Below are 13,961 nucleotides of genomic sequence, written 5' to 3'. Positions count from 1 at the left end.
ATATACAAGCTTTCAGCATGTTATATCATGTTGCTAACAAGTTTATCATGTTTTATCAGTCATAGTATTATTTAGATTTTTTGCATGTTTTTAACATGTTTTAGTACAGTGCTAGTATTAAATAAAATGTTTCAAGCATTTTAACAAGTCAAGATGAATTAGCATATTACTAGCATGTCTTAATTGATAAAAATGTCTCTTTAACACTTTGCTAGCATGTTGCTAGCATGAATGAGTATGAAAGCACATTGCTAACATGTTAACCTATTGCTAATGTTTTAACATGCTAGATTAGCACAATAAGTTAGCATATATTAATTAGCATGTTGCTAGTGTTTTAACACATTGTTAACATGATTTAACATGTTGCTAACATTTTTAACAAGTACATGAATTAGCATGTTACTTAATTAACATGTTGCTAACACATTACTAGCATAACATATTGCAAGTGTGTTTTAACACATTGTAAACATGATTTAACATGTTGCTAGTATGAATTAGCATGTTGCTAACATGAATTAGCCAATTAGCATTAATTTAACCTGCGGCTAGAATGTTTTAACACATTGCTAGCATGGATTGGCATGTTGCTAGCAAGTTTTAGCATATTGTCCTAAGCTGTTGAAACTTAAATACTCTTGGATGTCAAAAAACACACATTTTTTCCAGCTGTTTCTTTAAGACATCTATGTAAATGCTCACTTTGCATGTGAACTAAGAAGCCATTCATCTGCAAGCTGCGGATTTGTTGTTGAGCCAATCTACTGCCCCATGAAAAATTGACAAGATTTTGGTGGTTTAACTTGTATTAGTATTAGTATTAACTAACTTTAATACAAAAAGCAACAAAACATTTCAGAAAATCTGCAGTAAAGTTTCAGTAAAGTCAAAGGCAAGCAAAGTTACAAACCTGCGATCTGCACCGATCCATCTTCTCCCAGTAGAATATTACCAGCCTTCACGTCCCTGAGGTCAAACCAAGCAAGACAAAGCACACACATGTCACACTTTATTATAATCTTAAACATTAACAAAAAAATGCCAGTAGCTGAAGAATAAATCCGCATGTTTATGAATTTTTCAGACCATTATTACAGCAGGGATGGCCTGGAGGGAAAATACCACATTAGTATTTTTCAGCACTTAACATGCAGAGGAATTTAATTAAAGCATATTTTACTCTAGTTTCACAAAACCAGACGTTTGACTGTCAGCATAAAGTCTGGCCACTTTGCATCCTATTTAGTGTCTGTCTTACAACAGAGAATGTACAAACTTCATCAGAATTAAATCCAAATTGATGTCCTCCCAAATATAAAATAAGGTGAAATATGCAGTTATGTTCATAAATGTCTGATTTACTTGGTATTTACCAAGTAGGTGTTTTAAAAAACCCTCTTTTGAGTATCTTTCAAAACTTTGATGCCACTAACTAAACTTTAACTTCACGTATGATTAAGGCCTTGTTCACACCTGGTATTAAGGACCCATTTTGGTTGATCGGATCACAAGTGGACAACGTTAAATACAGTTGTAAACGGGGTCTAAAAAGCTTTGTCCACTTTCGATTTAAACTGTCGACTGGAGACCCAAGTTTGGTTTAAAGACGAAAAAAGTACCAATCAGCATAACGTCTCTCACCATTCCTGATTTCTAACACTCACTCACAGCGTTCGGCTGGTCAGAGCAGAAACTAAAGCTGTGTGTTTTTCCATGTCTCCGATCATGTTCATATGTAAATTATGCAATTTTGTCCATTAGATCAAAAGATCTCAAAAACCCTATACATTTACCCATCAATAGACCCCCTCCTCGAAGAAATCGGGACACAAGTGGTTGAAAGTGGACAAAAGAGACGGATTAAAACCCCAGGTGTAAACTGGAATGTGTCTCCTTCGTCTACTTGTGATCCAATCAACCAAAACGCTTCTTAAAGGGATAGTTCCTTCAAGCCATCCTATGTGTATATGACTTTCAGCCAAAAACAATCAGAGTTATATAAAAAAAAAATATCCTGGCTCTTCCAAGCTTTATAATGGGAGTGAATAGAGCCTGAGATTTCGAAACCCAAAAAAGCGTATCCATCAATCATAAAAGTAATCCATAGAGGGTGTTAATAACGGCCTTCATGCGTTTTTGTAAAAAAAATTCTCCATATTTAAAACTTTATAAACTGTAATCAGTAGCTTCTGGTAACGTCCGTTATTGCGTTCACGAGAGTCGAGTCCCAGCGTACGATTTGGGACTTAGGTGAGAGTAGACGCGTCTCGATTTAGACTTATTAGACTAATTCGTGACCGGTGTTTGGTTTGTCATGCGTCGGGTCAGAGGTCCCTCTTCCGCCAGAACTAGACTCGCGTGTAGCTGTAACCAGAAGCCAGTCATTTTAGTTTATAAAGTTCTAATTATGGATATTTTTCTTACAAAAACACATTGCTTTGCTCCAGAAGGCATTATTACCCACTGGAGCCATATGGATTTTTTTTTTTTATGATGGATGGATGCGCTTTTTTGGGCTTCAAAATCTAAGGCTCTACTCACTCCCATTATAAAGTTTGAAGAGCCAGGATATCTTTTACTGTAACTGATTGTCATATACATCTAGGAGGGCTTGAGGGTGAGTAAATTATGGGATCATTTTCATTTTTGGCTGAACTAACCCTTTAATACCAGGTGTAAACAGGGCCAAATTGAAATATGGATGTTTAATTTACTTGGTGTCTTAAAGGGTTAGTTCACCCAAAAATGAAAATTCTGTCAGTATTTACTCACCCTTATGTTGTTCCAACCCAGTAAGACCTTCGTTCATCTTCAGAACACAAATTAAGATATTTAAGTTGTTAAGATCGCTCCTGAATACAAGTCCATAGGCTTCTTGAGGGAATGATTTGCTGGCCTCGAAAAGTCATTAAAAGACATCGTTAAAATAGTCCAAGTGACTACAGGGGCTCAATCTTAAGTTTATCAAATGACGAGAACACTTTTGTGCGCAAAAAAACAACAAAAATAACGACTTTATTTCAAATAACTTTATTTCAACTATTCGTTTATTTCTCCCTCTGCGCGAGTCAGGTTACTAGTTTAATAGCGTAAGCTTCTGTTATTGTACGTCACACGCAGCACACACATGACCAGCGTCGGCCAATAGTGAGCCTACGTGTGACGTAGCTTTATGCAATCACACTACATTAACTGACTACAGGCCCATGGAGAAGGAAGTGAATAGTTGAAATAAAGTCGTTATTTTTGTTTGTTTTTGCGCACAAAAGTGTTCTCGTCGTTTGATAAACTTAAGATTGAGCCCCTGTAGTCACTTGGACTATTTTAACGATGTCTTTAATGACTTTTCGATGCCAGCAAGAGTCATTCCCTCAAGAAGCCTATGGACTAGTATTCAGGAGCGATCTTAATATCTTAATTAAATATCTTAATTTGTGTTCTGAAGATGAACGAAGGTCTTACGGGGTTGGAACAACATGAGGATGAGGAAATACTGACAGAATTTTCATTTTTGGGTGAACTAACCCTTTAAAGTATTATTCTTACCACTTTGATGCCACTAACCAATAAAACTTTAAGTTCAAGTACAACTGAATCAAATGGCCTGTGATTGGAAGGTTACATAGTGGGATAGTGACAATAATAGATTTTTCCTTACCTGTGAATCTGCCCGTTTTTGTGGAGATAATCTAATCCCTCCAGTACTTCCTTCAAAATGGTTGCTATTGTGGATTCATCTAGGACGCCGTTTTTATGCTCTCCTTTGATAAACGTGTGCTTAATGATGTCTAACACTGATCCTGGATGAATAAAAAGCCTTGTAATCACGTGCAAATGTAGAAAATATAAGCATATAACACATAGAGTCACCACAAATAGTATTTGGACACACAAACTGAGCATTGGACAACAGTATCGAATCAAAATCACATTTAAAAAAACACAACCACACTTTTCAGGCTAAACATTTCATAAGAATATGATAAAACAATACATCTAGTGTTAAAAATGAATACAATAAGGCTTTGTGGTTGTAACTGTTAACCGATTCCTCTCACCTCCACTCAGGAGTTTCATGACGAGCCAAAGTTCATCTTTCACAACGAATGAAGTGTAGTATGTGACCACGTTTGGATGGTTACACTGGCTCATGGCTTGGATCTCTTTCTGTGGAGACAAATGGAGGTGTCTAGCTTTATAATGCATGTCTTTAATTATGTCTGTGTGCTTTATAATACATGCACATCAATGTGATTGCAATGGAAGAAACAGAGAGAAGTTCTTGAACTGATTTATAAAAGACACCATTCACCAATAGAATAAATCTCACAAAATCTGTCTGTGTGTTCAGGTCATATTTCACCCCCAAATAAAAAAAAAAAAAAATAAATAAATAAATAAATAAGCCCATGTTTATGACTATGATTTGTTTGACTTCTAAAACGTACATACCAATTAAACATATTTATCCTCCAATTTGTATTACCCTATTAGAAGAAAGAAAAAAATTCTCATTGATGTAATGTCACGTATATTGTTGGCTTTAAAAATATATATATATTTTTGCTAAATGAATTAATGCAAATGTACATGACTCAGTTCGTACTGTCCATTGTGCATAAACATTTATTCAATTTGATTAAACGATTTATTTGAGCCATCAAAAATGTTTCAATAATATTAATAAAATGTTTCTGATCTGTTACCATGTATTGTTATATTGATGTATATACTGTACATGGTAATGATTGGTAAAAGAAAACCTTTGACTTTTAATGTACTTTAAAAACTACATTTAAAGTCCCCCCTGCAGTCAATAACTTTATCTAAAAGTCATGTTTTGCATTATAAGTCAGTTATAAGTACAAAAGGAAAAAACTTTAAATATTATATTTGGATTATCAAAGATGACTTTTAGATAAAGTTATTGACTGCGGGGGACATTAAATGTAGTTTTAAAAATACATTAATAATCAAATGTGTTTTTTTTTATTCATTTTAGTAAACGTGGATATTATTAATATGCAAATTAGTCTCCGCCTCCACTCGCTCACACCAGCTCGGATTACCTGATCCTGATTTAATAAGGAATCTTTACTTCTGAAAATATCAGACAAATATAAACTCTTATCCTCGGCATGTCAATGCTGTTTTCAGTTTTTTTCAAAGCAGAAATCATGCATAAAAATGCTATTTTGCTTTCAGGTCAACAACATACAATTTATGAAGTAATTTCACATATTATAATGATAAAAGGCTTTAGAAAAAAAACTGCAAGATACAAATCTGTATGTACTGTATGCCTGGGTTCAGCATAAATTTACACAAACCCATATTTCTGTGTCAGCCAATTTGAGAGTAAATCTGAGAGATGTTTATAGTAGATTCCCATCTGTGGGAATAAACTTGATTTCTTGGCAGAATAGTCATTAATCAAACCATCAGTTTCCAGTCTCTCTGCACCAAAACAAAGATCAATGGAAAACAACTCAGTCAGGAGTGTCGGAGTGAAAGGCCTGCTGGGTGTGTGTGTGTGTGTGTGTGCATGATTACAGTAGGGAAAGCGTGCTGTGAGAAAAGCATGTAACATGTGTCTTTGACAGATATGAAACACATTCATGAGAAACTAGGGCAGTCACAATTATAAGTGTTATTGGCTTTTAGTTGTCCAACAAATAACTGTGATTAATGGTTTAATTGACTTTTGAAACACTTACATTGTGCGTTTAATGAAACGTGCACAAGTCATTTATTCACTCAAAATGATTAAATCTGAAGTGTTTGTTGAAGTTTTCAATCATACAAGTTCTCTATAAGGAAAAGACACGGTTTGAAGGTAAAACTCAGTGCTGAGTAGATTACTAATTGTAGTCTGTTACTGATTCCAAATTACATGACAAAATTGTAGTGCATTACATTACTGTAATCTGACTACTTTTTTAATTACTTTTAGATTACTTTTGACCTAACTCGTTTATAAAATTGATTTGTATAGGATACTAGTGTACCATATTGATATAGAAATACAAATAGATAGAAAATAGATTCTAATTCTAGAAAATAGATTCAATTCTAATTTGTTAAATTTAATTAATAATATTGCTTGTAATGTGTTGCCACGATTCTATTGATTAGATAAAGCATATGCATTTTTACAATGTATTTAAAGGGATACTCCACCGTTTTTTTCATATTAAACTATGTTATTCCCTTAACTAAGACGAGTTGATACACACCTCTGTCGTCTCAATCGCTCTGGCGTGCGAGACACTTTGATAGCACTTAAAGGGATAGTTCGCTTTGATATTAATTTTTGATATATGTTTATCTTACATCAAGGGCATCCAAGATGTAGGTGTCTTTGTTTCCACAGTATTTTCAATTTTGACATTTTTCAGTCAAACGGTTGTTTTCTATCAGTCATACACTGGAGGCTAAGGGGGTCCACCAAAAAGCATGCACAGAGAAGTCCAAATTAAACATGATTTAATGACTCGTAAATGTAAGTACACATTGATGGCCTAAGACACGAAACGAGCGGTTTGTGTGAGAAAACGAACAGTATTTATATCGTTTTTACCTCTTGTAATCATAGCCATGACAAAATGATCTGACGGCACGGGCGCTTCGGTCTGCGCATGCGCCGGAAGTGATCGCTTGCGCGCCTACGTCACTCAATATTTACACGGAGATTTCGGAAGTTTTACCTTTCACTAAACATATTTAGATATACAGGAAACCGCAATGGAAGACGATTTCGGTATATCTAAAAATGTTTAGTGAAAGGTAAAACTTCCGAAATCTCCGTGTAAATATTGAGTGACGTCACACGTGTGATCACTTTCGGCGTACCATTGAACTGATTCAGTTCGGTTCAGTTGGACATTGCACAACTGATTCAGATCACTTGGACGTCACTGTGACTACACGAGGTAAAAACGATATAAATACTGTTCGTTTTCTCACAAAAACCGTTCGTTTCGTGTCTTAGGCCATCAATGTGTACTTACATTTAGGAGTCATTAAATCATGTTTAATTTTGACTTCTCTGTGCATGATTTTTGGTGGACCCCCTTAGCCTCCAGTGTATGACTGATAGACAACAACGGTTTGGCTGAAAAATGTCAAAATTGAAAATACTGTGGAAACAAAGACACCTACATCTTGGATGCCCTTGAGGTAAGCTAAAACATATCAAAAATTAATTTCAAAGTGAACTATACCTTTAACTAGCCCAGTTTATTCAATATGGGCCAAGTAGAGAAGCGACCAAACACCTCCACGTTTTCCCTATTTAAATACAGATACTCGAGTAGTGTAACTCGACCTAGGACGGTGACACAAAATAAAACGCAGCGCTTTTCAAAGCGTGTAAAATGGATAACTATATTGTATGGCGGAATACCACAGCAAGTGATTGGGAGCACTTCGACTCGGCGTAGTAATATCATCACTCGTGAAAAGTCCTCTCACTCTCCGGAGTGATGATATTACTGCGCCGAGTCGAAGTTTGGCCCCTATTGAATGAACTGGGCTAGTTAAGTGTGATCAAAATGTATGTATAAACTCGTCTTAGTAAAGGGAATAACATAGTTTAATATGAAAAAACAGTGGAGTATCCCTTTAATCATAAAGCATGATGTTTTTTTGAAAATCTAAAATTGTTTTCCGTGATGTATAACGTTTAGGGGTTGGGTTAGTGTAGGGGGCTAGAATATACAGTTTGTAAAGTATAAAAACTATTATGTCTCTGTAAAAATCCCCATAAAACATGGAAACCCAACGTAAGTGTGTGTGTGTTAACATGCATATGCATATGTATGGCAAAACCTGCATGAGTAGACACAGCTGTTTTTATGTTGTTCCTCACCAACAGCTCATCCATGCTGGTCTGGCATTTCTCCAGGTTGATTCTCTTGATGGCCACACGCTCCTGTCGTGGGTTACAAAGAGCTGCCTGGACGACTGCTGTGGCTCCGCTACCTACAAAACACAGTATACACACGTCTCTAATGAACAAAGCACGCAGTGTCAAAGACATTATTCTAGATGAAAGGCGGACAGTAAACAAGCCCTCTGGGAAATAAAAGCGTGTGCACAGCAGGTGCAGCTGATCATATGATGTGCTTATAGGATTGATAATAGACGTGTGTGGCGTCTTTGATAAGTAGCTTTACTGTGGAGACAAATGGCATGCTATACTAGAAATGCGCGTGCATATTATTTCAATAATTGCATTTGGACCTTGTATTTACCATGTAATCCTCAATCAACTCATCAGCAACAGACAAACAGTCAGCATAAGCAAATATGCATCGTGTGAGTGGGGAAAGTATGTGAAACCTTTTCTAAACCAGTGAACAAAAAGCTTTCAGTTCTGCAATATTCAGGCTGAGGTCAGGACTGGGTCACTCAAGGTGGCATATTTTTATTGGTTAATTTACTTGATTTGGGTCCTGTTTCAGCTGGCTGACAGACGGTCTTCAGTCTCCTGAAAAATGGGAACTCGGGAATTAGTTTTCACATCAACGTCAGCAAGCTGTCCAGGTGACTTTTTGCCCACTTTAGACGTACAGCGATGCTTTTTTTGGGACCGCAGTGGCTGTCCTCTTCCTCTATCAGTCATCTTTGCAGAACACCCACAGCGCTGCTGAACTTTCTCCATTTGTAGACCGTTTGTTTCACTATGTGTCATGGCATTCGGAGATGATTTCGTAACCCTTTTCATCTTGCAAGTCAAGTTTTGAGATCTCTTTTGGTTTTTGAAAGTGTCTTAAACTGATATCCCGCATATCCCTCCATTCTTTATACTTTTCAACTTATGATTCAATTACTACTGCGAAATATACAATGCAGGTACTAGATATGATGTAGTCTCGAGACCAATTTCTGCTTTCTCGGACTCGTCTCGAACTTGTTCCTTCAAAGACTCGTCTTGACTCGGACTCGGCATAGGTGGTCTCGTCCCCATCACTAACGACTAGGGTTGGGTATCGAGAATCGAGTATCGATTGGAACCGAGACTAACTTTTCGTTTTTCCCGGAATCGTTCAAAAGTTAAAATTTTGATTCCTAGTTTCGATATTCACAGTCCGCCGAGCGGAAGAAGAAACCGCTGAACAACACCAACGAAGAAGCGTCTACCGGAAGTGTTGGCATAACCACGCGAGTCGAACATGAGTACCTTACGTCGGTGATCCAAAGTGTGGCTTCACTTTTTTAAAAATAACGAAATCTCGGCAAAATGCAAAATTTGTGACAAAAGGAGTATTTTTACAGAAGGAGTATTTCCTTCAGAAAGGATTATTTCTTTCAGAAAAGCCGTTGGTTAGCCAAGGTTAGCTAAACTTTTTTGACCCTGCCTCTTAAAAGAATCGGAATCGAGAATCGTTAGGAACCGGAATCGAAACAAGGAATCGGAATCGGAATCAGAATCGTTCAAATTCAAACGATACCCAACCCTACTAACGACTGCTCTAAACAATGTCCAATCTAGCTTAGTCGGTAGACCTAACTGTTGATTATTAACTGGGGTGATATTAAATCATGAATATCAAAACTGATATGTCGGGACAAAATCTCGACTCGGACTTGCTTCCTCAAAGACTCGGTTTTGACTCGGACTCGACTGAAACTCAGAAACTCAATGGGTTCACATACTTTTTCCTGCAACTATATAGGCCAGCTGCTGCCATTCTCTCCAAATATATATAAAAAATACAGTATTGGTTGACCACTAATAAATATACACCCCACACATGCACACTGGCAGAGGGACAAAATCATTTCAAAATAATATGATAACACAAAATACATAACATAATAAAACTCTAAATAATAACATTCAGAAAGTTTGCTGTCAATAATTTCTCATTTCAATTCTTTTTTTATACATTTTTTGTATTTGCTTGATCAGAAATGCAGTAAAAACAGTAAAGTGTTGTGAAATATTACTACAACGACAATGACTCTTTTCTATTGTAATATATTTTCAAATGTAATTTATTTCTGTGATCAAAGCTGATTTTCAGCATCATTACTCCAGTTTTCAGTGTTGTACTACTTCATATTTTTGTTGAAATTAAAAAAAAAATCATTAAAAAAAAGTAATAAAAATGACAACAATCAATCTATCTACTCAAAATGTATTAGACTTAATTTGACAGAGGCGGTCTGGTTGATCAATTAAATGTACACATTTACTCAATAATAAATGCATAAAACATTTAGAGCCAATTGCTGATTCACATTAGATAAAGCACATTGTGTTTGTGACTGTAAACACACACAAACACACACATATAGTGCTGCTATTCACACTGCAAGATTGTGGTACTGTGCCAAATGTGGCTGAGAGATAAGGAGGGGGTCCTGAACACGTCACACACCGATTAGCAGAACAGCAGAGAAACTTTACAGAAGCTAATCGCTAAAGCTAGCTAGCTGTATAGCTGTAGTTACTCTTAAAAGTAACTAATTACTAGCTACTAAAAATGATTGCATTACTTATTATCAATTACTTTCTAAATCCCATCAACCTCAACCAGTTAAACAATAGACATGAAACTGCTCTTTTAATTCTTTCAAATAAATAATATAAAATTGCACAAAGTATTCTTGAACTGACCAAAGTATTTAAAGGGAGAAAGTTACAATAACATTAGACATTAAATTCTGATGTTAACTCCGCTATTATTTTATATAGAATTGTTCTGTAGTCTATACAGTATTAATGCAATTAAGTAATCCCTCCCTTACTTTACTTTTTCAAGTAGTGAAACATAATTAAATTACAGTAATTAATTATTTAACATCATACTAATGATTGAAAATAAAAACTGAATTGATTTAGAGATTAACAACTTATGTGTGTAATATTTCATCTTGGAAAAAAAAAACAGAGAAAAACAATCGTAAAAGAAATGGTAATTCATGGAAATTTTAAACTAACATCTTGATGTTGATCACTATGAAACTATGAAAAACCGCAACCACATAATAGTTTGCTTATATTGTTTTGCTGTGAAATCTTGAACGCTTTATTCCTAAACTGAGGCAACTTAGTTTCCTTGAACTAAAACTTGTATTAAAGTGTGAGTTTCAAATAGGATTCAACATGCTTTTGTTGAGCATGTATTTGTTCATCACTATATTGCAATTATATTTTGCCCCCACAATAAAAACCACAGAGCTTTTATCATAAAACTAAGTATTTACATAATCTTACGAAGACATATTATTACGAGATACTGAGTGACATTTTATCCAAGTAGTCTGCTATACTGTTATAAAGATATCATTGACTTACATTACAATAATTTTATCTTTTTAGCCTTGTAAATATGAGCAGCATCTGCACCAAATTGCACATTTTGCTCAGTTAGGGCCTCCTAATTAAACAAAGGTGTTTTTTTTTAAATCAATGAGCTCAATATTCTCACTATATCATACTATACAATTCATAAAAGCCTGATAAAATAAAATCTAAAACACATATGCAAACTTTGTGTAAAACTTTGTGAAGTAGCAGATTGAGTAGAGACGCCGTGCACGAGCAGCAGAGGGCGTCACGAGCACGGCGCAAACGCATCGCATCGCATGCAGCAAGACTCAAATGACACCTTTAAATCTCACAGACACAGACAGTGCAAGTGCTGAGAACATCGACACCTACAGTACACACTCAGAACATGAAATATCATACTTAATATTTATGCAAATCATTTATAGATATAAGTTAATAGTGTTTTGCTTAATATCCGCCAGCGTGTACTATGCATCAACTTTAACCACAAAAACTTGGTTGCACTTTTCGGCTAAAATAACCTTCCCTACACACGTGTCATCATACCAGCACCTTTCCTGTATCTCAATGATGCCTCATCACTCATACGCGCGCGCTGTCCTGATCATGACATTACACCCAACAGCTTCAAAACATACAGTAGCTTCACTTGTCATATCCGCATTGCATTACTGTCATCGGCCAGTGCATATGGGAAAAAGCCGGTAGGCCCAAACCAACAAACAGCAGCCACTGACGGGCTCAAATCCATCTGTATCTACCCACCGATGACCTCCTGGAGCTCGTACGCCTCCTTCACGATGGGCCAGCTGGTGCTGAGCGAGGGCTGCGGGGTTTGGACGGCCGCCGGGGAGTCGCTCTGCTCCGCCATGATGATGCTGAGAGAGTCGCTCTCACACACTCACTCACTCACACACTCTCTCTCTTTGCTGCTGCTGCTGGATCATTGACATTCACTACCGCCTGCGAGAACACATCCGGAGACACACACACATCTTCAATCCTATCCTACTACAGCGAAGGCTGAGCTCATGAATATTCATCTCAGCGCGCTGATATCACTAGCGTGGCTTGTGGATATTAATTAGCTGTTATTAATTCTATTTTGTATTATTAATAAATGCTTGAAGAAATAAAAAAAAGTACACACATTAACAACAATTATCGTCATAGTCATAACATAATAGGCTACGGACATTAATAATTAGCTTATGAATATAGATGCGGTCTTGGTGACGTTGATCGTCTATAGCCTAGTCATGTTTGCTAGTTTCATTTATTTCGGAGTTGTTCTTCGGCTTTTTTTATTTCAGATTTTTGTTAAGTTATGAAGGATCGCATCGTGGCCACTTTTAATTGTTTTATTCGGCATTTTCACTTTATACATGTCTTATTATTACAAGAAATAGCCTATTATTTAATTAGCCTACTACTAAACTGCTATTGACTAGATATTTTATTATGTTATGAACATCATTTTTATTTATTTTTGTGTAGCCTATTTGTTAGTGATGGATGTGATGTGGACATATTAATGTCTTTAGATTTGTGGAGTAAAAATTATCGTTTTTAATTTAGAGTCAAATTAAATTAGACCCTTGGGGTATGATGACCCGATGGCATGTTGTTAGTGCTATTTATTGTTTTTAATTGTAATAATTATTGTAATTAATGGGGTTATTATTTAATATTTCCATGACTTAGATGTATATTTCAGACATCTTCCCCTTCATTAAAAGCTACAGGTTAGTAATACTCCAAGTGATGACGTCTTTGAGTAATTTGTAACAACTTATTTAGCAAAGGTTTCTATTTATACTTCCTATCACAATATCATCAGCATGCAGGTTATCAACTCCAGTTAAAAAGATTTTGAAAAGTGGTTAGGTCTTCATAAATTTGGCTTTATGTTCCTATAAATAATTTAGCTAGATTTAATATAGGCCTGGTTTAATCACTACATGTATTGACGTCTAATTCACGCCATCACCCAGCAGGTGGCGCCCTTTCATAAGAGTTGGCAGCTAACGGGCCCATGACACGTGACCCGCTTTAGTCCGATTTATGCTTTTATTTTGATTTAGAACTATAAGGGGATTTACATATTGCAAGAAGCCAGACTAATACCTAGAAAAACATGCTTTATTATATGTAGGGGAAATATAAAAACAGAGATGTACAAATTCTACATATTGATTGCTTTCTTGTTATAATATAGGGAGCCATAAAACCCTTAGAAACCAATATAAAAAGTTTATTTTAGATATTATGGTATTATGGTTCACTCTAACTGTTAAAACTGTCTTTGCTAAAATAATTTAAATAATTTCAAATATAATATGAGATGAAAAGCAACCTAAACGACAAATAGAATTAAATAAGTCATAAGCACCAAAATTACTAATTTATAGTAATAAATAAATAAGGAGTAAAACTGACCTAAACATAAATTAAACCTTAATAGTATTTAAACTTGAAGATTAAACTGAAATTAAAAATGAAAGCTGATAATATGAATAGCTATTTCAAAATATTAATAAAAACTAATGTAGCCTATAAATGATACTAAAATAACACTCGTTTAGTTATGTATGACCTACAACCTACACTGTCAGAAAAAAAGGTACGAAAGCTGTCACTGGGGCGGTACCTT

General features: G+C 35.6%; 1 protein-coding gene across 8 annotated transcripts in view; it reads right to left on the bottom strand.

The window, feature by feature from the left end:
- The window catches only part of stk39 (serine threonine kinase 39), a 118,923-nt gene that overhangs the window by 51,959 nt on the left and 53,003 nt on the right, over positions 1 to 13,961 (bottom strand). For 2 of the 8 annotated variants that reach the window (XR_016169350.1, XM_039683185.2), the window contains exons 1-5: positions 12,074 to 12,466; positions 7,874 to 7,986; positions 4,062 to 4,170; positions 3,662 to 3,803; positions 914 to 969 (exon numbers count right to left, since the gene is read on the bottom strand). Coding sequence is in view for 7 of the 8 variants with exons in the window: in XM_039683185.2 (XP_039539119.1) it covers positions 914 to 969; positions 3,662 to 3,803; positions 4,062 to 4,170; positions 7,874 to 7,986; positions 12,074 to 12,179 (526 nt within the window). In the remaining variant the exon portion in view is untranslated. Of the gene's footprint in view, positions 1 to 913; positions 970 to 3,661; positions 3,804 to 4,061; positions 4,171 to 7,833; positions 7,987 to 12,073; positions 12,478 to 13,961 lie in introns of those variants that run through there. The other 6 variants (XM_089133428.1, XM_039683187.2, XM_089133427.1 and 3 more) reach the window with 5 other exon arrangements.

This window comes from Pimephales promelas, chromosome 7 (assembly GCF_988280905.1).
Source record: "Pimephales promelas chromosome 7, fPimPro1.hap1.1, whole genome shotgun sequence".
Taxonomy (NCBI): Eukaryota; Metazoa; Chordata; class Actinopteri; order Cypriniformes; family Leuciscidae; genus Pimephales; species Pimephales promelas.
This window is presented reverse-complemented; position numbering and strand designations above follow the sequence as displayed.